General features: G+C 42.6%; 2 protein-coding genes across 6 annotated transcripts in view; both read left to right on the forward strand.

The window, feature by feature from the left end:
- otud7b (OTU deubiquitinase 7B) overlaps positions 1-5,742 on the forward strand; it is a 47,698-nt gene extending 41,956 nt beyond the window's left edge. For all 5 annotated transcript variants that reach the window (XM_086312401.1, XM_086312400.1, XM_086312399.1 and 2 more), the window contains one exon: positions 163-5,742. In XM_086312401.1, coding sequence (XP_086168527.1) covers positions 163-1,632 — 1,470 coding nt within the window. In that variant the 3' untranslated portion in view covers positions 1,633-5,742. The remainder of the gene's footprint in view (positions 1-162) is intronic.
- A 4,870-nt stretch (positions 5,743-10,612) lies between these two features.
- The window catches only part of mtmr11 (myotubularin related protein 11), a 38,394-nt gene continuing 21,614 nt past the window's right edge, over positions 10,613-27,392 (forward strand). Inside the window, exons 1-2 of the mRNA XM_086312405.1 lie at positions 10,613-11,137; positions 21,603-21,672. Of these exons, the coding sequence (XP_086168531.1) occupies positions 11,081-11,137; positions 21,603-21,672 (127 nt within the window). The 5' untranslated portion in view covers positions 10,613-11,080. The remainder of the gene's footprint in view (positions 11,138-21,602; positions 21,673-27,392) is intronic.

Here is a 27,392-nt window from a genome sequence, read left to right on the forward strand (position 1 = left end):
GCATTTGGGAGCAAAAAAGAGCTTCTTGAATCACTTTTTTCACTTTCTTCATACCTTTCTTCTGCCATAAATGTGGTGGACCTTGGTTATATAGTTGTATAATTTTCTCCTACTTGTCTGCAATTTTTTTCACTAGAACTTGTTCTGCTTTGTTTGTTGCAGCAAGCCCCGCTGGCCCAGCCGGAGTCTCCTACGGCATCAGCTGGAGAAGATGCCCGGTCGCCTCCTGACTCCGGAGAATCGGACAAGGAGTCTGTCAGCAGCAGCTCCAATGGCAACGGAGACACAACCACAGGATCAACAGTCAATGGAGGGGGATCTTTGGCCAAGAACAGCTCCTCCTCTTCATCTAGTTCATCCAGCAGTGGATCAGCAGGGAAGGACAAAACCAAGAAGGAGAAGGACAAGGATAAAGACAAGAAGAGGGCAGACTCTGTGGCCAATAAGCTTGGCAGTTTTGGAAAGAGCCTGGGCAGCAAGTTTAAGAAAAACGTGGGTGGGCTGATGCCAGGAAAAAATGTTGGAGCTGGAGGTGCCAAGCAAGAGGGTGGGGAGAAGAAGAAAGGCTCATTTAGAGGGAGGAAGGGCAGCAAGGATAGCTCGCCTTCTGCCCACGCCTCTGAGGATTCTGGGAAAGGCTCTCCCTCCTCGGGCAGCGAGCGTCTCAATGGAGCCGGGAGCAGCATGAGCAGCAGTGGTGGGAGCAGCACTGAGAGCGAGCCCTACAAGTACAGCGCCGATGTGAAGGTCAGCCTCGGCATCCTGCGGGCCGCCATGCAGGGGGAGAGGAAGTTCATCTTTGCCAGCCTCCTCACCACCAGCAACAGGCAGCCCTTCCAGGAGGAGATGATCCAGCGTTACCTCGCCGATGCAGAGGAGCGCTTCCGGGCTGAGCAGGAACAACAGCGCCGCGAGGCAGAGAGGAAAAGCATCGCTAACAGCCTCCAACCCCCCAAGAAGGAGGTGGTTGGTTGTTCAGAGCTAAGTTACCGGCCTTACGAGCCCAAAGAGGAGCTATCGGAGAACTCGTCGCCTTCCTTCAACACGCTTAAGCTGTCTCCTTTGAGTCCCTCTATGTACTCGGCTGTTGTGCCCATCCCCAGGCCCTCCTTCATTGACCAGCCTCTTCCTGCAGCCCCCCTGACCCAGCATCTTCACATGCATAGCTACGTTGATAATCGACGCCAGCTAGCTGGTGGCTCCTCGGCAATCTCTTACCCTGGCCTCCCCTCGTATGCAACCCTCCCCCGGCACGGCCCCACTGCACAGCCTCCCTCCCATCCCCAGTACAATAACTCGCAAGGCCCCTCCTCCCTCAGTCCTTCCCGCCTCGCACCCTCATATCCCCCCGAATTCGACCCACCGGACTACCCCGGGGCTGAACTCACCACTGGGAACTACACCAACGGCTTCCGGGACATGAGCTCCAATCTAGACTGTCGGAACGGGCAGCCCCCTGTCAGACACTACTCGTTGGGCAGTGCTAGCGGATTGGCCGGCCTGCAGTCCAGCCGCTGTCGGACACCCAACTGCAACTACTACGGACACCCCGAGACGGGCAACTACTGCTCCTACTGTTACCGGGAAGAGCTGAAGAAGAGGGAGACAGAACCGGCCATCCACAGGTTCTGAGCAGACCCCGTTGTGGCTTGAATTTGACGAGTGGCCTTTTTCACGACTGGAGCGGATCAGCCTGTGGATGGACGAGGGACAGGGCAACCACCTCCCTCATCTTTTATTCTTAGCCGTGTCATTACCTGTTGAAAGTACCAAGTGAGGCTACATAACTACAGGATACACAAGGTGGTCTTTGACTGCCAGGGTCACGTTAGACCTTAGAGTAAACTGCACTTCTGTTACATTTTGCTGTGGCTCTTATGCAGGCGTTGTGTACGAGTGTGTGTGTCTGTGTGTGTGCGCGTGTGTGTGCGCGCGTGAGAGAGAGAACTGCAAACTCTCAAGTCTTGGAGTTGGAACGCCTTGCTACTATCTCCTCCTAGTGGAGCGAATGTATATGGCAGGCATCATACATGACACTCATCAATACATGTACAGAACACACATCCACACTAAGTAATACTTACACTACAACATAAACAGAGATGCAAGCACAAACGGAAAAGGCGTGAGTGTCTCTGCTCCATTTCTATTCTGTGATGATTGGATTGGTTCATTAAGGGATGTTTGAAGTCACGTCTGGTTATAAGGTGATTTCAGTGTTACAGATACAGATATTAACACTATTATCATTAGATGCTTGTACCTCGGGAAACAGCACAATTAATCCTCGTCGAGTTGCTTTTTTTCCTCTTTTGTCGCATAAAATGCACACTGAAACTGTCGTGTGATGCTCATGATAAGCGTTCTGTAGGCTGCTGCGGTGCTAATGTTACAGAACGCGTTTAAGACGACTGCTCTGCACTGCACTCATTCGGGCAAAGTAACTATCACTTAAAAAAAAATCTGCATTTTTGTCCAATGCTGTAAATTGGATTATGAAGATGTCAGCCCCCCTCCCCCCCCCCCCCCCTCTTTTTTTTTTTTCTTTAATATTAAGAGCTATTGACCAGGTCACATGATTGACCGGGCATCATAGATCAAAGACAAGATAGAAACATAGTACGATGGTAAGGTACTGTCCCGGTCCAGAGTATTTCTTCTGTTTGTTGGAATGTTTTTCTTTTTGTACTCGGGTCCTCCTGTTTCCTGTTACAATGGTTGATGTTTGTGTGGCCTCGAGATGCAATAATATGTGAAATGTGAGATGAAACTTAACGTTCAGAACAGCAGATTTTTGGAGACAACAGTCAATAACTTAATTTAGTTGAACATTAATAAGCACATTTTGGGATTTTTTTTTAGGAGAAAATTTATGGCTTTGTTACCAAACATGTTGCGTTAATCAGTGGCGATTTCTCTCTCCATGACGCAAACTGACACAAACACTCGCCTGGATGTGAGAAACTGACATGGTATTAACAAATTCTGGGGTTTTTTTTGTTGTTGTTTTTTAAATATTAATTTTATAATATTTTCCCTCTGTTCTCTCTGAAGGTTTAGAAATGTAAAACATGTTTTATGTGGTCTCCCCTGAAATTTTAATTAATAAGGTGTTCTGATTAATTAGCTGCTTATTGGTTTGGCTATTTACTGCAAATTTAGAGGTTCTGCTGAAGTTTTTTTTGTTTTTGTTTTTTATTTTTGCATTCGGTCTGTCAAAGTTGGTTGTTTTTGCACAAATTTGAGCACTTTTCCTGATGTCTGTGAACTCAGAGCTTTACTGGTTTTTAGTTGGTGCAGACACTGCCACCTCTGGTTCTGGGAAGTCAGAGACCACGGGTCAGACGATTTTTTGTTGCAGGACGCAGAAGATGGTGTCACCATCTCGCTCAGTGTCCCAGTTGCCTTTTTTCAGCATTTGCAAACCAAGAGGCCAACTTCAAGTATCCACTGCTTGCCTGCGGTTTTCACAAATTCTGTACCCAAAACTCAGCAAATTATTTCATGAGTCTGATGAAGTGTTCAGTTTGATTTTTTTCTTCTTTTTTTCTTTAAGACTGTTTTAGTTGTTGACAAATTAATTTCTAATATTTATTATTTCCCCCTGTAATTAAGCTATGGTGATTAACTTTGACAGAGCAACTCTGGTTGTTGTACTCTTGTCCTTTTCAGACGTGAGATACTTGACATCATGCTGTTATTGCTTTCTAACACTGGCGACACTGATGGAGAGATCCACTGTGTACATCCATATGTGCAAAATACTTTACGTCAGCTCGAGAAGTCTGACTGTGTTTAATTCGCAGTCTGAACCGCCACATCAGATTCAGAGAAAGAGGTCTGTCTCTTCTGGACTGAGTAAAGAAAGAAGTATCAAATAAGTAACACAGTCAGAGATGTCGTGACGTGGCTGTAATTTGTGTTTCTGGTTTTCTCTGATGAGCTGAGCTAGTGTCAGTCAATGTTTTCATTTTAGTACAATTCCCACATTACTTACTAAACCTAAAATAATACAGTAATCCTCACCTGCAGCTGGAGCACAGCTGGCTCCCGCGTGACCGGCCTCAAAAGAAAGCATACCTAAACCTAAACCTCAACTGGCAGTTGGCCTCGTAGATTTGCTGTTGTGACCTTTTACAGAAAAGGATCAGGGTGTCTGCAAAGGGCTTTAGAGAAGCACAATTCAGTCTGCAATACACTGCCTCTTCCAAACGAGGGCGCCCTTCTTTCGTTTTTCTTGGTTTGTACTTTTCTCTCCTGCAAACCTGCAAACACACAAAAACCAAATGTTTCTGACTAATTTCTTCAGGCTTAATTTCACTCTGTGTAACACAGTATTTTCTCTAATGCTGGTCAAAGGACCAGAATTTCTTCAGCTTTTTTCTTTTTGCTGTGCTTTATAGCTTTAACAACATTAAAACACTGACGTTTTGCTCTTTCCCCAAAAGGCATTTGCTGTGTTTGTGTGTCATCATGTGTTCATGAAAGTGGATTTGTTTTCATTGAGATGAGACCCGACCGGCAAGCGTTTCTCTGAGTGCTGATGCCTGTTTTGTTTTTTGTTTTTTTAAATTTAATTATTTTTTTATGTGTATGTGTGCATACCCTTTCCTTCCCTCCATAGTAATAATTAGCTTACAAACCTTTTTTCAATTTAATTTTTTTGCAATGACATGGATGCCTCAGAAACATGTAAAACATCAGACTTTACAGGCTACGAACACTTTTTTTGTATTGAAGAAAAAAAAAAAAACAGTGAGAGGATGTATAAATATGTTCGGAGTTATTTTTGTAAGCCCAAAGTTTTACAGTGTTTTTAAAGGGTAAGAATGTATATTGTTGGACATGAAAACAGGTCGGGATTGTAAGAGGCTGTATTTGGGGTATAACTGGCGTTAGGAATAAAGACATTTTGGCTGTTGAAGGTGACCCCGCAGACGAGCCTTTTCATACTCGAGGCTCTCTCATTGCAAACTAATTTCCTCAATGCTGACCTAATAATTCGAGAATATATATTTATAGTGAGATTTTTTTTTTTTTAAAATAGGGTTCCTTGTGGAATGTTTAGTTGAAATGATTTTAGGATGTTCTTTCTCACATGGCTAATTGTCTAGCAGTCTGGCTTTTATTTTATTGCCCTTTTTTTTCTTCTTCTTTAATTTGTAAATGAGGTTTTATTTGCTGCAGCAACCATTTCCTGTGCCAGGTGATATTGACCCAGCTCATTTCCTCCAAACCAGAAGAGAAATGGCTCAGAATTAGTTTGGTGACAAAACCGATCCGATTATATTTTTCTATATCGTTGACACTGTCGTTTCTGTGAGAGCAGAAGATTCCTCCTCAGAAACATTAACATGGAATACTTTTGAGTTGCATGGGACTGAAAATGTTGCATGTAAATGGCAAAACATTCTACCAAATTTGTGCATTATCTGAGCTTAATTTCAGCTGTCCTGGTATTTTAGTTGGTTTTATTTTATTTATTTTATTTTTATCGAATAAATATTTTTCTTTTTTCCTTTTAGTTTTGAGAGGAGAGCTCTAAGGCTGTGTGACAGTGCAATCTGGACAGAAAGAACATCAGATTTTATGTTAGGTTGTTATTATTATTATAATTATTAATTTTTTTGCACCGTTTGAATAAATTCTCATTGTATTAAAGAAAGCTTTGTTTTCTCTTTCATGTGCTTTTCATAAGCAAAGTTTCTTTTGTAAAAAATCTCCAAATTCTTTAGTTGTAAAAGGTAAAGCCACAAAGTTTGTGCTATGAAATGAATCCATAATGTTGAAGAGCTACTGCAGAATTGAGTCCATACACCTTAAACCTAAATTGGGGGACCAAGCACAGAACAGTCATCAACAAGTCATTCTCACCTCACCAAAGAGGCGTCCATCCCACTCAGATTCATGAACCACATTAACTGTACAACTGACTCAAAGGGGCAGAGGGTCGTTAAGGATGGTCCCAAACACCTTTAAAGCAATAGAAGTTTCTGGCACAAACCTACTTAAGGTACATAAAGAAGGAAAAATAAGCCAAAACTCTGCAACACTTACATAAAACAACTTATTCTTAGACTGCCCTGTTTTAGCTCGTGGCTTTCATCAGCATGATCAGAAATCATTATTAAAATCAATATTTCTTCTGAGTCTTAGTCAGAAAAAAAAGTGCATTTTTAACATTATTGCGTCACTTTACTGATTGAGCTAAAATCTGGCATATTGTACTCTTAATTGATCATGATTGCAATCACAGAAATTTCTTCTTTTGTATTCTGTCATTAACCTAAGTTCATACAGTCGGGGTTTACGGTTTTCCTATAACTGGGCAGCTCCCAGAAAACATCCTCCAAAAGCAGGGCACCAAATCCCTCCCACCCCTGAGTGCAAGTACAAAAGACCCACGCAGTTTCAGACCACTCACTTTATCAGGAGTTTATTAAAGTAGTTTAGAAGAAACACAAAGAGATTTCACTGAAACAGAATAAACTCAGCAGTTTTCATTGTGTTAATACTTGTGTGTTTCATCTTAACCTTGCTGCATTATACATCGCTGAATAACTCCAGCTCAGATGATGCACGGTCCTGTGTCTGGGACTGTTTTATATATCAGAGAAATCGGAGACCCTTATGTAATATTGAACAGTTTCCCATGTGGTAAAAAATCCAGACCTCTCTCTATTATAGTTCACAGGGACACGTTCTCCCCACCTGTTGAGCGGGGCTCAGTGTCGCTCTACACTATTCAGACTTTCCCTGTTCTCGCTGGAAAGGAATTTCCTCTAAATAGGTTTTCTGTTTGTCTGAAAGAGAGACTGACGCTTTATTTGCTCAGGTTTGGATGAGAGAGAAGAGGACTCTGCAACAGGATCAGAAAAGGAAACAAAAAGAAGGTAAACTAGCAGGATTGTTCTCTTCTTTTTTCTGGTTTCTAACAGCAGAGAGATTAATTTCTATTTTTTTTTTTTAAATAGATGTTGGCTCAGTGGCTCTGCTACAGTTTCCAGACCAAAGAACTTGACAAATGTGATTCATTCATTGTTTTCTTGGAAACATTTAAGGCCAAACTAGTCGAATTTTCTTCATATGAACTTAAAACAGTTTTCATCTGTATGAAAATAAACACACACAGAGGTCAGCTTTGGCACTACTGTGCACAAACACAAACCCTAATAAGAAGTTTGCAATACTGATGTATTTTCTTCTTTTCTTAAAATAACTATTTCTTGCAAAATTACACATATTTAAAGAACAGCTGGTACATTTATAACATGTGTCTCATGGACATACTCCACTGACATGTGTAAACATACACAGTATATAGGCCAAAACTAGGCAGATTTTTTTGTAATTTCTTTAGGTATTCTTTTTTTTTTTTTTTTTTTTTTTTTTTCACTTACTGAATACGGGACAGACTTGACTGGGGGAAAGAAGGGGAGAAAGAAAGAGGGAAAGAGAAACAGCTGAGAAGAGGGACGGGGGAGAAGGGCAAAAGACAAAAACCAACAGAATGGGCAGAGAAAAAAAATGCATATATCAATCACCTGGATCACCTGCTGAGAAAGAAAAAAGAAAGCAAGCAGAAGAGAACAAGAGTAATAGAATAAACAACATCACAATGATATATGGGAATATGACAGTAAATACTAAATGTTAAACATTATTGTGCAGCACAACAGAACACAGTGTGCTTTGAGGTAGGAGCCAAAAAGGGTGTAGTTTGTGGGTGTGATCACCCGTGTGTACACCTGTGAGCATGGACGCGCTTGTTTTTTGTTTTTTTAAAAGGTTCCTTCATGTAATAATCTGCTAGAGGGTGTGGGGGGGCCACAGCCCCGTCCTCCAGGGCGTGAAGCAGGTGTGGAGGAGATCAAAACTCCAGACATCCAGAGGCCCCCAGAACACAAGAGACCAAGGAAGACCAACAGAGGGGCAGCCGCGCCACTGTCCCAGAAAGAGCTGAGGAGAGTCCCAGATGAGGGCTCACTCAGCAGCCGCGGAGCAGAAGCCAGGGGGAGTTGCAGTGACGCGCCCGTGAGCTCCGCCGGCAGCCAGCTGCGCCTGAGTGACCGAGCCCCAGGCCGAGAGGCCGGGGGCACCCCACCTCCGAAGTGGCCCGAGCGAGCCCCAGGCTCCAGGCCCCGATAAGCGGCCGCCAAGGAGTGAGCCGGTGTGTACCTGGACGCCCATCCCCGGATACAAAGAACCACCAATGCACCGACGTCTGAGGGAGTCCGCCACTGGCAGGGGAAGTGGTGGTAGGGGGAGATAGGCCTCCAAACCTTGGAGGGCCTGAGATGTCCCCAGAGAGGTGGCGCCTGACACCCAACCTGACATATAGACACAGACATACAGGCACACACAGATACAAACATCCATTCCCACCCTCATGCTCTCATATGCACTTACTCCACACTCAACCAACCTGGAGACAGACATAAAGAGACGTTGTACACACGATCACACTCCCCAAGCGTACTCTACAAATCGGGTCTAGGTGCCCCCGCCCCTGGAGGGGGGAACTGCACCCAGACCCAGGTGGTGTTTCCCTTTTCCCTGCGGTGGGGGGAGGCAGACCGCCCCGACTCCGCAGCAGCAGGAAGGCTCCACACTCCAGACCGCAGTCGGACGGCCAACTCCTCCTAGTCCTAGCCCCCCTGCTCCAGCAGGTCGCAGAGAACGGGGGTGAGAGAAGACTCCAAACCTCCCTCCACCCGCTCATTGTAGTGTTGATGCATGTGTGTTTTAGGGTGCATTTAAAACCCAGGAGGGCATGGAGCTACCTGCCAGAGAGCAGCAGGTAAGCGCATGGTCCCTCCTGCTAGCCCTCAATGTCTATGTGTATTTAAAATTGAGAGGTGGGCAACGATGCCAGGGGTGGGGTGTACACCCTGATGGTACTTTGGACTCCGTGTATCGTGCCCACCCCCAAGATCCTATATGTATGTGTAATGAGAGTGTGAGTAATGTGAATGTCTAAGTTGTGGGATAAAATTGAGGCAGAGGCAGCCAGAAGGGGACAGGGGGGGGGGGGGTAGCCTCCTCTGCACCCTGGTGACATACCCCTACTCCAAGGCCCTGCATGTGTGGGTGGTTGTGGTGGAGCGGGAAGAGGGAGGCAGCTGGAGATGGGGAGGGAAGGAAGGGAGGGGCAAGTGACCCCTCCCTGGGGCCAGCTCCCCCGCTGACCCCAGTAGGCACCCCCACACTCCGCGACCCGCCAGGGAAAGGGGGCCCAGGCCCATCCAGACCGGGGCCCAGTGCAGCAGTGCCGCCTGGCCCCACAGAGCCCGGGACAGTCCACCCAACCCCACCACAGAGAAAACTTCTTTAGGTATTCTTGAGGAATATTTCTTTTGTTCTTCTTTGGATGTTGGCTGCCTTTTTGTTGTAGCCCTTGTCATGATGACCCCACACTGCTTCCATAATGTTGAAGTGTGGACTCTGGAAAGGTCAATCTGTGGCTGATAATTTCCCATTGTGTATGTGTGTGTGTTTTTTATTCACTGTACTTGCAGTGTGTTTGGGATCATTGTCAAGTTGTAAAACAAATCCGTTGCCAATCAGATCTTTTCTGGGTGGTATTTCATGGCGCACCAAGACCTGTCACTTCTTTTGTCTTCCACTTGCTCAGCTTCCTCAAAATTGACTTTACCATGGTGAGATTAAGCCTTCAGTTATTAGCTCTCTGGGAATCGCCTTGTTGTGGCAAAATATTTTATGTCGGTCTTTGGTATTTTTTCTGCAGATTAAAATAAAGAAATATAAAACAAATTTTGTGCTTTGCCACAAGGTGCTAGTGACAAAATAACTAAAGATACATTTAAAAATTGGTTCTTTCTTAAGTTTACTTTTATGGGTAAACACAAAACTGGGAGTTAGCACACGGTGGTACTGTACACTGGATTTAAAGTAGTCTGGGTACAGCAGAGCTAAAGATAGAATCACATTTTGTGATGTTAGAACAGAGGCCTGATACCATGCTTAGAGTCCTGATTATCATAAAGTATTATAGATACTGTAGCAGTAATGTAATTTATCCCAATGTTTCATTTTTAACAGATATTTTTAGGTCAGTACAGATTATTTTTCCCGCTTTACATTTGCGCATTGCATTTAATTCATTTTAACTTACATAATGCCAGTTCACAAGAACAGATATTAATGAGTTTACAACTTTACAATATTAGAGAAAGAGTCCCAATGATCAAATGTTTCTCTATGAGAAAACACTTGATGGCAGTGGGGAGGAAGAACCCCTTTTTAACCAGAAAAATACCATGGGCCTCGACTGGTTAAGGTAAGAAGTGAAAGAGAAGAGAGAAAAGACGAAAGTATATTAAAATATGATTAAAGTAGTCTGTGAGTCATGAAAAACGAAGTTAAGCGTGTTACTTGTCATCACTTTACTCCAGTTTTCACATTTCTACCGCTATATCTCTGTGTTGAGTTCAAGGGGTTAAGTGAAAGTAGGTAAAACGGTTGTTCAAAGGAATATGACAAAACTTCCTGTCACAGTCTTTCTTCCCTCCCTTATTAACTTTCCATTTGGCAGTAAAGATGTCCTGTGCCTTTAAGAAGCTCCACACCGCTGCTGCGCTTGGCTTTTCTGTTTTTTCCACCGGTGTGTTTCACTATGGCGAAGGCATAAACAAATAGAGCGCTACGCAATGGGCAGCAAAGCCCCAGTTAACGGTGAACACATCTCTCCGTCACGCCACTTCATAAGCGAGTCCTCACGGTCTTAGTTCAGTAGGTTGTGCTTTCGCTTTTCTTTTTTTTTTTAAATATTTGGTGTGGTCATAGTCTCAGATGCTGTCAGTGACAACAGCGATGAAAATAGTTTGCGTGTCCACAGTGAACACCTCAGTTGTAGCAGCAGCCGGTGATACAGGCTAGCCGAGCGTAGCTGCTCGCCCCCGGACGTTTCTTTCGCGTTTTAACGACTGAACATGGGAAGAGGAGAGCGCTAACGTCGCGACCGTCAGCTCATAACAACACAGATTTTTTTTTGATCCACTCTGCGAGCTTTAGTCCGCTCCTGCTCTTCAGTTCAGTGCAAGTTGAGCCGTCGTGAAAAATGTTGACAGGATCTAAAACCACGTTCAAAGTGAGACAAATGCTCCCAGACATCAAGGTAAGGTCACAACGCTCCGGCACGGCTTTGTTATTCACTGATACAGCCTTTGGTTTTTTGATCCTTTCATTTGTGACCGCTCGTTTTCCTTCTTCTGTCTTTCTCACACTCACCACGGAGCTTTTCTACACTTGTTTTGGGCTCGCTCCTGCAGCATGTAGCTTCAGTATGAATGGTGCACGCAATTATCGCCTTGATTTATGATTTTTTTTAGAGCAGGTTTGACCTCTTTAAATTGATCTCGCAGTGCTATAACTCATCAGCACTCCTTGCGTGATTAAACACCTCACAGGCCACAGAGCAGGCAGTGTCATCATGCAGGAAACACTGACCGTCATTCACCAAACTGAGCTATAAATGTACAGTCATGTAGTCAGGTTGCAACCAAAAATCTGCAGTCCCTGCTCAGAGGTTCTTCAGGAGTGTTCACCACTCAGAGCTGGAGCTTTGCAGGGGGGAAACGAGCAAAGGCTGCCTCTGCTTCCCTCTGTGGGGATAACAAGGAGATTTATAATTACAGTAAGGGTACATCGTGTCACCATCGTTGGCTGCACACCTAATTAAAGGCCAGTGAAAGGATGGGGAATCTTAATCACCTCTGGGATTCTGGTGTGGGGATTAAATTGTAGCACATAAAGACAAACGGTGCAGATGGTCTTCATCATTAACGTCAGAGAGCTGTGCGGTGAGCGTTTCAGCCTGCTTTTGTTTACTATTAAAGGTCACCTACAGGGGTGTGTCCACAGATTGGGACATGAGGTGGCCACAGGTCCACCCTGAAATATGAATGTGCCAAAAGTGCTGTAGATACGGGCTTTACAGAGGGTTTTATATATAGAAAAAAAGAAATTACCTTTTTTCTATCTATATGACTACATTATTATACTCACCTTATTATGAATCCAGTCCTGTCGGGGCTGTAAAGGGTCTATTTGTTGCAGTTTCTGTTTTAATCCGTTTTCAAAAAACACTTTTTACCTGGATTAATAAAGGACATATAAAAGTCCCTTTGCCCAAAGCTGATTGCAGCTTCTGGCTTGAGATGTGTTTGGGATATGCTAGAATAGGTTATTTCAAATTCTGTATTATGCAGCTTTTTACTTCTACTCCAGTGTGCTTTGGACATAAATAGTGCATTTTGTACTCAGTACCTTTTATTTGAAAGTTTAAGGAAGTTATTATTTTGCAGATTTTTAAAAATATCAATTTACTAGTATATCATTAATTATAGGTAGCTAAAACGACATTAAAGTACTGTACAGATCAGTAATTATGATCCAATGATGTAATTTAGATCATTCTGAATAATGAGTACTTTTACTTTAGGTAATGCATGTTGATCCTGCAGCCTTGAATCACTTTCTTAAAAATACCAGACTTTTACTTGAATAACTCAAGTACAGAGTCCAAATATGTGTTTATCTGCTTTACAAAACACGTTGTGTGTCCACTTTGTGGTGAGAACAGCCATTAATTGTGCAGGGTGTTGCTATATCTCGTGTACAACCAACATGCAAAATGTCATGTAGCCCATAAGCATGTTGTTTATCACAGAATGCTTATTTCCTGTTGCAGTATGACTGTGACTCAAAATTAGCATGTAAACACCTCCAGGTCCGCACTCTTATCAAGCGTTTGAAGCTTGGGGCAGATTAGAGAATGAATGAGTCAGTTTCTTTACGTCATGGTGCTGGAAATATGCTCTTCAATGAAAACTCAAAGGCTTTGCAGTTTAGCATCGTTGGGCTGATGGAGCTGATTAAAGGTTGATCTGATTAAATCTCTAGAATGAGCTTGTTAACATATAATGCCTGGAAATGGCAGAAATGGCAGCAGAATTGCACGTTAAATGGCAGACTTCCTGTTGTGTTCAGATGATGGCTATGTCTTGGAATTTTACTTTTGCACACATGTATGCAAAATACAGCTCTGGGGCTACTTTGTTGAAATTTTGTTGGGGTGCATGAACTATGTAAATTTCCAGCACTTCTGATGCGTGTGCAAAATTTGTGTTTAGGAACTCAAAAATGGGATTTCTTTCTCTCTTTTTTTTTTTTTTTTTTTGTTACATGCATAAATAATAAAAAAAACAGAGCAATTCCATCATAATTTATGACTGTCACAAAATCAAAAGCCGCCTCATTTGGGAACCGTTGGTTTTAGTCAACTAGGTCAATTCTCTCCACTGTATTTAGTTCTGGCGAAATATTTTGGCTTCCTGTGGCCCCCTTCCTCCTTCTTTGGTCTCTGTTGATAATTTCCTGGTCACGTGATGTTGTAATGAACGGCTTTGACACAGTAAAGGTGAATTTTTTTGATGCTGTCCCCATTTAGGAGCTCCTGAGGGGGTGGGGATTTGAAGAGGCCGTTGGTTTGATGTGCAGCACAAAGCTGTGCGTACACACAGGCAGTATGAATGCGTCAGGATCCGCCTTTTTCCTTCGGGAACAGACTCTTGGCTGTGTCTTTGTGTTGCCTGTCTCTCCTCGGTTATTTTCAGCAGCCGCAGGGGGAAATGGTAACAGATGCCTGTACTCTGCCCTCAAGCGAGGCTTGCATGTGGAGTCGGGTGGGGAGGTGATGTGCGCTGCACAACATCTGGCTGTCACCATGGAGACAGTGGTTTTGCGGTTCAAGACATTTGAATTTGATTACCTCAGAACGAGACTTTCAGGAATCATCACATCCCCCCCGCCTGAACCCCATGTGCCTGAGATTTAGGAAATTAACGTATCTTAACTTCAGCTTCAATGCTTTTATTCATTTCATACCCTCAGCTCACTACTACTCTGAGTTACTGTAATGTAGAGGCTGTGCAGAGGCCACCCACACACTCTTATGTTTCAGTGCCATGAGCATGTGTTAAGATTGGTTTTAAAAAACTGAATCCAACCTGGGCTCATCTCGGACCAGATGGCTTTGCCGTTTGGACGTTTAATCTTCTTGAATCCTGGTGTGTTGCAAAAGGCAAACAAACCGTAATCACACATGGATTTTCATCAGAATTGAGATTATAAATACTTAACACAACAGTGTGACTTTTGAAACATAATGAATTTAACGTTTAAGAAAAATGAATTAAAACCAAAGTGCTTCCAGAGCACTGAATTAAATATTAATGTCGGTTTTCTTGACTTGTGAGGAGTGAGGTTCGGTTTTAGAGGATAAAAGAGCATCTCTGTGACAAAAATGAACAAAAAAAGACAGATGATAAATAATTGTTTGTTTGTTTTTTCCCCAATTATTTTTTATCTTTTCAATTATCAGCTGCTCCCTTATTTCTGAGGGGTCACCATCGTGGATAGATTTGCATATTCAATTTGGTACTGATTTATCAACATGCACTGGGAGTGCACAGGGCTGGCTTTGTGTCTCCTACTGCAGTCTAAGTGGGATCTTTTGCTTGGGAGGAAAATGTGTTAACCAAAGGGAGTTTGTGACGTCCTAATTTATCAACTAGTGCTGGCGATCTCTGGTATGAAGCTGCACTCAGAAACTGTGCTAATTAGTGCAAATATTAAATTTAAAAGTTGAACCAAGAAGATTGAAAGATGAAAGTCAAGGTCAACTTTATATTTCCAGCACATGTAAAACCAGCGTTAACAAAGATCTCCTGTAATTATTAGTGCAGTTTTTAAGTGCAGCTTCCTGTCTAAGGTTTAATTTGACTTAAAGGCTGAAGAGTAAAAATTAATCTTGAGCAAAGACTTAAATGTAGGAGTAGTTTGTGAATTTCTAAAGTGAATTTAATCATTCCACAGATTTGAAAAAGCTCCCTCACCTCTAGTTTAAAGTCTCAGTTTCAGCTCAGTGAAACAGAAAACAACAGCAGCACTTAAATGCTACAAGGATGCGCAGGCCTGCATCTTGACAGAATAACAGGCATATTCAAGCTTGTTTTGGCTGCGCATTCCCCCTGAGTTCACTCTATCTGCATCTCCCAGCCAGCTTTGAAGCAGTCAGCATGAAAGGCACACACCACAAAGCTCCACAGAATCAAAAATGCCAGAGGACGGATCATCTGAGCGCTATTCAGAGTGGCTTAAGATCTCAGCCCCGATAGAAGTGGGCCAAAGTAGTACAGTCACCCACACCCGCTCCCACGGGGCCCCGGCAACACATTCATCACTAGCCTCTGTGCTGCAGATGCTCCCACGGCTTAAACAGAGCGTAACAATGGGTTCCTCTTAACCCCACAGCAGATTTATGGTCCGGTTAGAAGGGGTATTGATCTGGCATTGGGTGATAATTAACTAGCGGCACCATTCGCTAACGGAGAGGCTTGGCTTGTAGAGGCTCGGTCGTTTGTCTCTTTGACTGTATGGAGTGACTGTGATAATGTCACACACGGGTGGTGAACTGTCACACTTGGATAATGTTCAAGTCCAGCGCTGGTATTTCATTTAAGCCATTTGAGACATTAATCTGCTAGAGAGAGACGAGAGAGTGCTGCAGAGACCAGGCAGAGGACGTGGTGCTGCTGATGGGCACGCTGGCCGCTGCGCATCAGACTTATAACCTTTAAGTCACCGAGTCATCTGTCTAGTGGCCATGCAGCCCTCCCCTCCCTTAAATGAAGAGTGTTGTCAGGGATCCTCTGACAGGAAGTGTAGCGACTGATGACATTTGCTGTCAGATTTCATTCAGAGCTTGTGACAGGGCTGCTTCTGTCGTTTGTTCATGTTTGTCTGGTTTCTATAAACAGATATCTGCACAGAGAGATGTTTTTGGTACTGGAGGCTTTCTGGCTTTGCTTTTAGTCCATGTATTGATTGATCAGTCCATTTGGGTGGGTTTTGCTTGCGTGCAGATAATCCTTCAGTGTGATGAGCCCATGACAAACGTGTTTGCAGAGATTCAGTCATGTAACTAAGAGCTATTGTCTGAGTCATTTTTCCTCTTCTCAGTTATTAATCCATTAGTGTGGATTGATTAATTGATCATTTTTAATTAAAGGTGTGAATGTGAGTGCGAATGGTTGTCTGTCTCTCTTCATTAGCCCAGCTGTTGCTAACATAGGTAACTTGTCCCTGTCCTGTGGTAGCTGGGATAGGCTCCAACAACTCTGAAGTGGATAAGCGGGAGAAAATAGATGGATGGATTATTTTCTCGTACTTCATTCAAACCTATGACTGAAGCATGGAACAGGAAGTGTATCTGCTGACTCCACAGAAGGATCCTATGATTGCTGTGCTCAGAGGTTGAGTCGTCAGAAGTTACCTGGTATCTGATCATTGCCAAGTTAGTGGCATACGGGTGATGGTGACTTAAGAGGTGAATCTTATTGATCTGGTAAAATGTCAAGGACTATCAGTGTTTGTCTAAAGTTGGCATTTAATCTCACAAATCTGTTGACTGCTCTGCTCTCCCATCATAACCAAAGCACTGTTTTCATTTCGTGTGACCTTTGAGCCTCACCGTACCGATCTGACAGTGTGTCATTGTCTGACAGTCTACCACAGCCAGACGGGAATAATGTAGAGGCAGATATAATGAAAGACCATCTGTGTTCTTTTTCTTTTTTATTCAAGCTGAGGGTCAAAGTTCAAGACACATTACAAATCGTAGTGGAGACACAATGGTTTGTTTAAACCAATTACCAACCCGCAGTTCTTTCCAAAGTACAACCGATAGCTGGAAACATTTAACATTAACCTTTGATCGAAGCTCCAGAGTTCACCGCAGTGTCAGGGCATATCTGCACATGATCTTAGTAAAGATGTGTAATCATCGTTTTCTTGGCTAACTGTATCCGTTGTGTAAATTAGCGTTACATTTTGAAATGCACCGGACATCAGGGCTGGACATCAGCCACAAGTCCAGCGTCAAACATTTTTTAGTCACCGTCCCATTAATGGTAAAAGAAAAAAGTCCTGTGACCGTTGAAATTGAAGTTGTTGGTCTTTCTTGGGCTGCTCAGTTGCATCAAAAACCATAATCTCAGTTTAAATGTAGCTGATATTGGAGACAGTCAGAGGCAGCTGCTGCCTTAATGATCCTGATCACAGGTTAATCAATGAAACGTTTCTTGGAATTTACTTGTTCTGTGGAAAGATCGTCTTTCCAGCCCGAGCTCTACTAAACTGTGAGTGAGTCTGAGCTGTTATGGAAAGATGGAGGCGTTGCTGTGAAGGAAGGAGTTGGTTTGATTCAAAAGACAAGAGCTTCATATTCATGAGTGCAGAAAAGGAACAAATTTATCCTGATTTAATAATGATTTCGAACAAAAGTCACAATTTGAATAAAAATTAAAATTGGTTGGCTCAGCTCAGTAAGTGGGCCTCGGACTTGGTGAAGCAAAACAACGACTGAATTGTGAGATTTGCTTGTGGGAGGACTTTGACAGTGCGTCCAATTGTATGCATATGGTTTGTTATGGTACTTGCTTTGTGGGGGCCGCTGTTTGATGTAGGAAATGCATTCCTGGTGCAGGGACACCATAAACACATCGTTATTATCAGTGTTTTTATGTCTACACTGACAGTGTTTTTATATATATAACAAAGTCTTGTTAGCAGACAGTCATGATAAAAGATTTAGAATGATTGCTTCAAGGTTTTCTACAGAAATGGGTTAAACTGGATGTTCACTATAGGCCGACGCATCAATTTCCACATTAAATATTAAATATTAACCACTAGAATGCCCAGCTCATTAAAGATTGATAAATATTGATGTATAATTTAATATATTTAATAAACAGTTTCTCTAATTTCTGTGTTTCCTTTTATTAAGATCAAATGGAGCTTTGGCTGAAATTCTGCTGTTTGTCAGCATTTAGTAAAGGCTTGGTGCATTTCCACAGAGGTTGGTTGCCCTTCAGGTTTTTCCTTTTGAGTGCGATTCTATCAGATCTTTTGCTTCTGTGGTATCATCTACAGTAAAATATCACAGGTCTAGCTCTAAAGCAAATCCAACGTTCTGTTTTATGTCTGCCGAGAAAAACACTTCAAAGTGGTCCCTGTTTAGCAAAACTGCATCACGTTCCTTCCGAGTCACCATGTGACTTCCCTCATTCATGTAAGGAAATGAAAAGCACAATATAAATAAACAGGCTGTGGGAGAATGGTGGCTAAAAGCTAATGTGCGTGTGCTATAAGCCAGGCATTACACAGTGGGGGTAGCTTTCAAAATAGACCCAGGATTGTTCATATTAACAATAGAGTCCAAATTTTAACTGTATGTTTTGGTAAAAGACTGCAAATAAAATTCCTTCTCCACCAACTGAGGATATTTAACTTCAACATCATTGTTTTTGGACTGGTTAGATCGCCATTCAAGACTTTTGGTGAAGCAGAGACTCCTCAGAGTGATGCAAATTAAAATAATTTTTAAGATGCGGTAAGCAGTTTAAATATAGGGAATGAAAATGGAACATGATGAGATGTATGTCTACCAAAAAATAAGTTTGTTCCCTCGTGATTTTGGCCACGTGTTTGGGGAAAGAAGTTTGTTCCCGACCCAGGAACAAGGCACGCTTACTGCAGAAGTCTGGCTGCAGTAGCAAAGGGAAGCCATGAGCAATGGAAACTGCAATAAGCCCTGGCCACAGTCCCCGAGGATAAGAGGGAGGGAGTTTGAGGAGGGCAAAAGTGGGGCAGAGAGGGAGACGGGTGGGGGTGGGCAATGAAAGTGATATAGTAGGGTATTCAAAAGCCACACAATGAAAGCAAAAGTGACATGTCAGCAGAAACACGGCCCTGGAAATGTGGTTTTTAAGTGACACGTGAGTCCGAGATTTAAGGGCGGCCTTACTGTGGTCAAAGTATGTTTAAGTTAAAGTAGACATTATCTCAGTTTTCCTTATCTCTTCCTGATTTGCCTTGGTTGTGCAAAACTTGCTTGTGAAGGTTAAATTCTCTGCATTTCACATGTTCTAAAAGTGGGAATCATTCATTCCTCTCCTCTCGTATCACAGCCGGCGCTTCACCTTGTGTTTTGCTGTGTTATTAAAGTGAGTTTACTCGCCTTTCGCGGTGAGGACATGTAGACTTGAGAAATAAATGAATATCTTTGATGTATTTAAAGGGGAATAAGGAATCCAGCTGTGGGTTTTCTGTGGGTGTTGATGGAGAGACAGAAAGAATGTGCAGACATTTTAAAGCCAGATGGGAAAAAAAAATGAACAATGCTCTGGCACAAACGAAGGCTTGTAAAAAAAACTTTAGTGTCCTAACTTTTGTTTTTCTCTAGCGAGGTCTCGTAGCAGACAGTTTTATTCATTTTAGTTTAGCTCGTAAAATGGCTGAAAATAATCATATTTATGATCTTTTGGAAAATATTTGCAGGGAGAACTGCAATTAGCTGATTCCTGTTGTTTTATTAGAGATTTAAGAGTCTGGATTTTGATTTCAAAGCAAGAAATTTTCCAACTTGACATTATTAAGTGCTCGTAGTATTTTATTGTTCTGTTTTCAAAACGTCACCAAAACTTTGAGTTAACAGCTACAGTACACGTGCACACGCAGGAGTTTTTCCTGCTGAAGAAATGTCAAAAGGTTTCGGGTTTCCTGAGGAAAAACACCACAGCTGTGATCAAAATATTTACCTTTTTGTAAATAATAGGAACATGCATGTTAATCAAAATAATACCGATAATAAATACTCTTTGACTTGATTATATGGAAAACAGTTGCGCTTACACGCACAGCAACTCCCCGAGCACTCAGTTTGAGCCAGGAAAAGCCTGGCAATAAGACAAGCAACAGGTTTCATTTACTCACCTTAAAAAGTAGTGAACTGATAACACGAAAACGAAAAACCATGTGAGGCTTCATTAGCTGAGGTATAAATTTAATATTTTTTATTAAATGACCAGAAATAACAGGAAAAGGGTAAAACGGATAAATGGGCCTCCCAAAGGCCGATTTTGAATCAGGCAGTGATGACTCTGGTATATACACAATACATCTTAGTGTTCACCAAAAGAGGCTCTGGTCTGCCCCAGGACTGGGTTTTAATTTAATTGAAGCCTTATAATAAACTGTTGTTGGTGAAATGGCCAAAAATAACAGGGAAAGGCAAAGATTTCTGTGAAGTAAGCAAAGTTTATCCCCACAAAGTCAAATCACCAGCATTGTAATAAAAATACTTCTAACCAGTTTTTCCACAATATGTTTCTGTTAACGCAGTAAATCTGTGTAAGTTCACAGATTTACTGCCTCGATTAAAAACACAATATGTCGCGTAAGCGTTCGTAGCCACACCCCCAAAGGCTAACATGGAGCCGTGCACACATGTTACATACGCATGGATTTAAAAGCATCGGTACCAAGCAGCACAATTTGTGGGTTTTTTACTACAGAGACAGCCAGACGCTCTCACAGAAAGACAGAAAAGTCAGAGCCATGATGTGTGATTTTACAACCTTCACAGGGAGCAAAGGTCCTCTTTGTCAAGCGCTCCCAGTTTCTTCTTTTCATCAAGGCCCACAAAGCTTACAGCGTCAGGTTTTCACGAGCAGGCCGCTAAAACAGAATTCACCACGCTGCAAAATTGTTAGCATAACACAGGCGACTGAGTGGATTCATTGTTATTGTTCGCGCCTCCTTGCTGACTCGGAGTCTTTTCACGATAAAGCCGGTGCATTAAACGGTGATTAATAGTTTCACTGTGCGCCAAACGCAGCCAGAAGTGTTTGGAGAGAAATCTGAGGCTCTGCAATGTAAATTTGGGCCTTTCCTCTGTTCTGTACTATTTTAAAGCTTTCTTTGCCACCTGTATAATCATACCATCCTCTCACATTGCAGACCTCGGCTTATTATGGGCTCTTAAGGCGATAAATGTAAATGGCCTTCACAAAGGGGGGTTAGTAGCAAAGTTAAGTGGAAGCATGTGTGCTAGTAAGCTCACGGCCTGATTATAGAAACCTCAGTGGCTCTGTGGGCTTGGATTCTGCTCCCAGTCCTGCTCAAGTACGTGAGACCAGAGAAAGCAGGAACAAACAGAAAAGCAACATGGAAATTAAGAATCATGGGACTTTGTGCGGTTGGCTTTGTTTCTTTGTCTTTGAAAACAAGTCCACTGAGACTGAGAGTCAGACTTTAATGAGGGCGTCGGCCAGAGCCATGGTTTAAATGTAATCAAGGCTGGAGGTGACGCGATGCTCCCACCAGGAGTCGACTCGCTGTTGTTTTGTCTGCATTTGGATTTCTCGTGTAAACAGTTTGTGGTCGAGGTCAGAAATAGATTATTCATTTCAAAAGTAGAAAACTTTCATTGCCAGTGTGGTGTTTAGGGTCTCTGTAAAGTGTTGGTGAGGAGGGTTATTTGCTTATCTGATTTGATGAACTCTGTGGGCTGAGGAGCTGGTTGGTTATCTGAGCAAATATGGGACAAAGGTTCATTTCAACTAATGAAGGGGTTAAATATAAAATGAGCCTCGTACGTGCAGGTATATTTTTACGTTTGTACAGAGCTTGTTTGGCTATTAAATGATGTTTATGTCTGCTGTCTTTGCCTTCAGGAGAGGATGCTGAGTCAGACCGGGGTAAACGCGAGGAGTCGAGATCTGTTTGGGCTCCGATGCCTACCAGGTAAGATTATGCTTTTACAAACTGATTTTGTAGTTATGTCTAAAGACATCATTGAAATAGTCACTACTGTGGATGGCAAAGTAATCTGATTTGACTTCCAATTAGGATTTTTGCTTTTTTACAAAAACAAACATTGCATTAATTTTCCCTGTTTGGTTTTGTTTTATAAAGCAGATGCTCTGTTTTCCTTTGCAAATGTGTTTGGAAGTTGGATAAAACACGGGGGGACCCCTGTGTTTAAATTTTGGATCCAGTCACTAGTTTCAGATTATTTTGGATAAAATATAAAGTTCACTTTTGAAGTTTTGCTAATTTTTAGAGTCACAAAATTGGATGTGTCAGTTTGATGCTACATAATGCAAACATCACTGTGATGCCTTCCATCTTTTACATACAGGCTCTTTCCTGGACTTGTTTTGTTTCTATGATTTGGAAAAAAAAAAAAAAAGAAACAGCTGCAACATTAAGCCTAAATCCGAACCACATGTTTCCCTCCCCGTGTTCTCCTCTGTTTATTCATTTATGTTTTTCACCTCAAATCTGCTGAATACTCGTATTACAACGTCATTTGCTCTTGTCTTGCTTTGGACTGATTAAAATCTCTGTCAATTTAGTCAGCACAAACTCCACAATGATTTTCCCCGTAGCTTCAAGGTCAGTAAAAATATCTCCACATAAAGCTGCTGCTGCTGCTTTCATTGTTCTCTTCGGGTTAAAATTTCCATATTACACTTGTAGCCCCGCCGGATGGAGGAATGCCACAGCAGGTGCTTTGCCTTTGATGTAGGAAAACATCTGCAGTGGAAAAGCTTGAAACACACATGAGAGAAATCTGTAAACCTCTATGAAGAATAATACAATACATTAGATAAAATCAGAAAGTCAGGTGGCTTTATTGTCGAATGAAATGTGGTCAGACGGAAGCAGGAAGTGCGTTAGTTTCGCACATGTAAATCAGTTCCTGATGAAGATAAAGCCCCTCGTCCTTAAAGCTGCTGTGATGTCAGTGATTTGGGAGCAGTGATGGTGCCTGTGAGTTTCAGCTCATGCTGAGCAGTGTAGAGAGTTTTGTGTCATATGGGTTTCAGCAGCGGGGACTGATCTATGGTGCACTTACACAGGAATTTAATCCTTTCACAAAACAAGTGTTGCATATTACACTTCTTCTTCTTTTTTTTATATATATATCAGATGTTTTTTGGAGATATAACCTTACATGTGTCAGCCTGAAATCACTTTCTTGTGCCTTCCTCGGCTGGTAAAACTCCTGCTGTGGAGAGAATTTAGCCTTCTAGGTTTACCAGGGGTCAAGCCTCTTCCCGAGGGATAATCTGCTGACCAGTGCAGGACTGCCGGTATACAGTGTGGGTTATTCGCTGAGCCAAGGCCTGCTCATATTCTTGTGTCAGCACTGGAGGTTTCCACAAGAATGGCAGCAGACCACAGTTCCTTGATCTGACGCAGGCTAATCTTTAACGCTGCGTATCAGCAGCTTCTCCCAGCTCAGCATCCCAGAGCAGACTGAGTATAAATGTGTTTGCATGTGTGAGCTGTTTGGGAGTTTATGAGGTCAGGAATCCTATTTGACCCTTTTCAGGTTCAGTGTGTGTGGAATGTTTTGTCCAATTCTTCTCGGTTTTTGTCATTTTGCTCCTTTTATTTTTCAAAGGCGCGATAACAAAGCTGCTAAAGCTAACAGCAGCAATTGCCCTACAGAGCGCATTGACCTGAACCACAGGTCTAATAAACTTAAACCCCTATCAAGTACTTTTTAACCTATGTGTAACTGCTAGTATAAAAGTATATTTATCCTGAGTATAAACACATATTAAATACTGCACCAACCCTATTTTCTCTTTTATTGTTTCCTGTATATGTGTGTCACTGTGACCAAGTGGGGCCTTGGGAACAGCTGATGAGGTGGAAGTGACCATGAAACTGGTGTGTAAATGAGGTCAGTGTAAAGGTTGCAGTTGAATATAGGTGTGGTTTGACAACTCATTTGTGCTGGTCTGATAGCAGTGAAAGGTTTTATATAAGTCTTCTTTTAGTCTTGTGTGTGTGCATGCATCACTGTGGAAAATGAGGACCTGCTGAGGTTCAAACTGAACGTCAGAATGAGGAATATAGGTGATTTAAGAGACTTTAAACGTGGTGTGGTTGCTGGTGCCAGAGGGGCAGGTCTGAGTATTTCAGAAACTGCTGAACTACTGGGATTTTCCCAGACAACCATCTTGTTTACAGAGGATAGTCAGAAGAAGAGAAAATACTCGGTGAGCGGCAGTTCTCTAATCACTTATTGATGCCAGAGGTCAAAAGTGGATATCAAGACTGCTTTCAGCTGATAGGAAGGTAACAGTAACTCAAACAATCACTTCTTATAAAAGTATGGAGAAGAGCATCTCTGAATACGGCGGACAGGCTACAGTAGCAGAAGACCAGTCCTGCCAGCTAAGAACAGGAAACTGAGGCTACCACTAAGATGGTAAAACGTGGACTGATCTGATGAGTCTCAATTTGTGCTGCGACATTCAGATGATGAAAGCATGGATCCATCCGGGTATCAGTGGTTCAGGCTGCTGCTGGTGGTGTCTGGGATATTTTCATGGCACACTTTGGGCCCGTTATTACCATTTAAGCATAATTTAAATAAGACAGCCTAATAGCTGCATCTAGGAGGTAAAGTGCCATGTCACGAAGCTCGGACCATCTCAAAATGGTTCATTGAACATGCCAGTAAGTTCACTGTGCTCAAATGGCCTCCCCAGTCACTGGATCTCAGTCCAACAGAGCACCTTTGGGATGGAACATGAGATTCACATCACGGATGTGCAGCCAGCAAATCTGCAGCAACTGTGTGATGCTGTCACGCCAACATGGAGCAAAACCTCTGATAAATATTTCCAGAACGTTGTTGAATCAGTGCCACGAGAACTAAAGTAGCTGTGAAGGTAAAAGGGGGTCCAACCCTGCACTAGCCAGGTGTTCCTGATGGTGTCCGGTGACTTTGTGCGCTTCCACTGACTGACCTTACACACAAACACAACGCATTGTTTTATCTTTTTTTTTAAAGACACACACTTCCTTAATTTATCTAGCCAGCATAATTTGTTTTCCAGCAGTGAGTGTGTTTTCAGCAAACACTCACCGGACACTGCAAATGGTTGACGGCACACATGTGCACGCACGCACGCGCACACAAGTGCAAAGTCTATTCTTAGCCGTTAGCATTTCACTGTGAAATGTCGAAAGTCTCTCCTGCACATTTTTTCCCCTGCTGGCTTTAAACTTCATCTCCTTCTCCAACAGCATCTTACTGTTCTCTGAAGTCTTTCTTCTCCTTCTCCACCTTCATTCCAGCCAGATTAGGAACACAGCTGTCCACAAGAACCTGCCTTATATTAATAGACAGAAGTCAGATGTGTATTTGGAGCCTTGTCATGATTTTTTTTCTTTTTCTGTTGAGATCTAAATTTTCTGTCCTAAAACTACAGACTTGGATTTCAGGCAGGGGAATTTATCCTCTGTAGAGAAAGTGTTGAGGCAATTTGTGAGAACAAGTTGACTTTCAGACACAAAGAAATCACGAGTTAGTGTTACCGATCTGAGTGAAGGGGCTCACGTTGCACCCGTCGACTCGCTCTTTCTCTCTCCCTGCTTGAATGCATACATGCAGACACTCTTCAGAAGAATGGCTCATTTGTCAACCCTCCTCATGTTAAAACCGTCTCATTGGGTCTCATGCCACCAGCACAGTGATGTTTTTGTTACTTTGTAGCCCGTCTCAAGCTGTGATTAAAAAGGGTCTTAAATATGTGTCCTCTCAAGCCAGACGCATTGATGAGCTGAAAAAGCAGTTTGTGGAATCCAAAATATATTTGCAGACATTGTCTTGTTCTGTCAGTAGTTAAAGGGCAGCATGAGACATCGATGGTGTTCTCATGTGACACCAGGACACAGGACCTCAGAAACCGAGCCGGCCTGCAGGAGGCCTAAACGGGTCAGGACAGCTCAGCAGCCATAGGTAGATCATGTACCGCTTCAATGCTGTGACTGGGGAAGGGGGGAGATACTGTCCATTCACACACAAAGCCAAGAGGCCAGGACCCCCTTCAGAGCATCTTCACAATCCCCTCTTTCCAGAGTCTAATGTTACTGTGGGATTTAAAGGCTGTCAACCAGCTTTACAGCTTGTTGATTGATGGACAAGAGACCTCAGCATCGATATTTGCATACTTGGGTTTCGATCTCGATGTTGAGAAAGGTATTAAATTTTCTTTGTGTTCGTTGCTTTAGATGGATGTCTCAGTAAAACAGTTAAAAAAATAAAAGGATTTTTCACCTTGATAGACACGATCACTATCACATTATCACATGGAACAGGAAGTTTTCTGACACTGGGAGGCTGAGGATTGTTTCTGTGTCCAGTATTTTCTTTGTCAGTACGGATACCACTGTTTCCAAACCTGAGCTTATCCTCCCTGTTGGTTCAAGAGGACACAAACCTTTCACTCTGCATGCGTCTAGCTGAAAATGAGAAACAAATGTGCATGGAAACAAATAAAACACACATGGTTCACATGCATCTCAGCTGTATTTTCTCATCCTCCACGTCGTTCTCTCTCATCTAAACTGAAGTTAGCGTGAAGGAAAGCCCCGTATGCTGCTAAAGTAACACATCCTGTACTCAGTCAACAATGTGAGAAATCCTGACAGTCAAAAACTGTTTCCTGTTTGGACTGAATGTTTTTCTGCTCTGAGAATAGTCTGAGTTATTGAATATGTACTGGCCTTGAGCGTCCAAACTCCAACCCAACATTTTGTTTTGGTGAGCTCTTCCTCCTGTAATGTTTTCAAAGACTAATTCACCTGGAATGTGTAAAGCTGCTGTTGCCATCAAACAGTTTTAATGATATTTGTCTGTTACATGACGCACAGCTGGCCTGACACCTGACAGAGTCTCAACTCTTTATAGTCTGTTTCCATCTCTGTCTGACTTTCTTTCTGGGAATTTCAATTTTACGAAACCAGTTGATGGAGGAAAAAAAAAAAAAGAAAAAAGGGTGGAGCGGAGTGGCAAAAGATGCTGCCTCAGGCGGAGGAGTTTTATGTATCCGAGGATCTCATTCATTCATTTGGGATGCCAAGGTGAAAAGTGAGCTGGACTGGCATGTTTGTGCTGAACCTTCATTTTGAAGATCGACTTGAGCCAGAATGCGAAGCTTTTGTTCCACCGTCAGCAACAATAATGAGATATTGCTATCGAAGGAATCGGGTTGCAGGTAGAAGCATATGAAATTAGTTTCCCCTCCTAGTTTTCTAGTTTTTGCTCTCAGTCTTGGAGACATCACGAGGAGCCCAGGATGGATTTTTAAGTCTTAGCACTGAAAGGATCCAGCTCAGGCCTCACTCAGTAAACTGAGTGAATACAACAGATTAGTGCTAAGAGACTAATACAATACTATAATTTCGTCAATACCTACACTAACCAAACTTTTCCATTTAAAAAAATATCCTGCTTTCATAGGCACTACTATCATGGAAAATGCAGAGGTCGAGTTGGGGGACTCTAATTAGTGGAGATGAGACCTAACAGACAGTAATGAGCTACAGCTTTCTGTGTGTTAGGGAGAAACTATCCATAGAAGTGAAAACAGTTTTTCTTTTTTAACCTGCTGTAAACCTGACTTTTAATGCTAAAGTTGGACATTTTAACAGTT

Source organism: Aulonocara sp. 'chitande type north' Nkhata Bay, linkage group LG11, assembly GCF_057382095.1.
Source record: "Aulonocara sp. 'chitande type north' Nkhata Bay isolate Kocher_YH1m ecotype deep benthic linkage group LG11, A_spYH_male_GT1.1, whole genome shotgun sequence".
In the NCBI taxonomy this organism is placed as follows: Eukaryota; Metazoa; Chordata; class Actinopteri; order Cichliformes; family Cichlidae; genus Aulonocara; species Aulonocara sp. 'chitande type north' Nkhata Bay.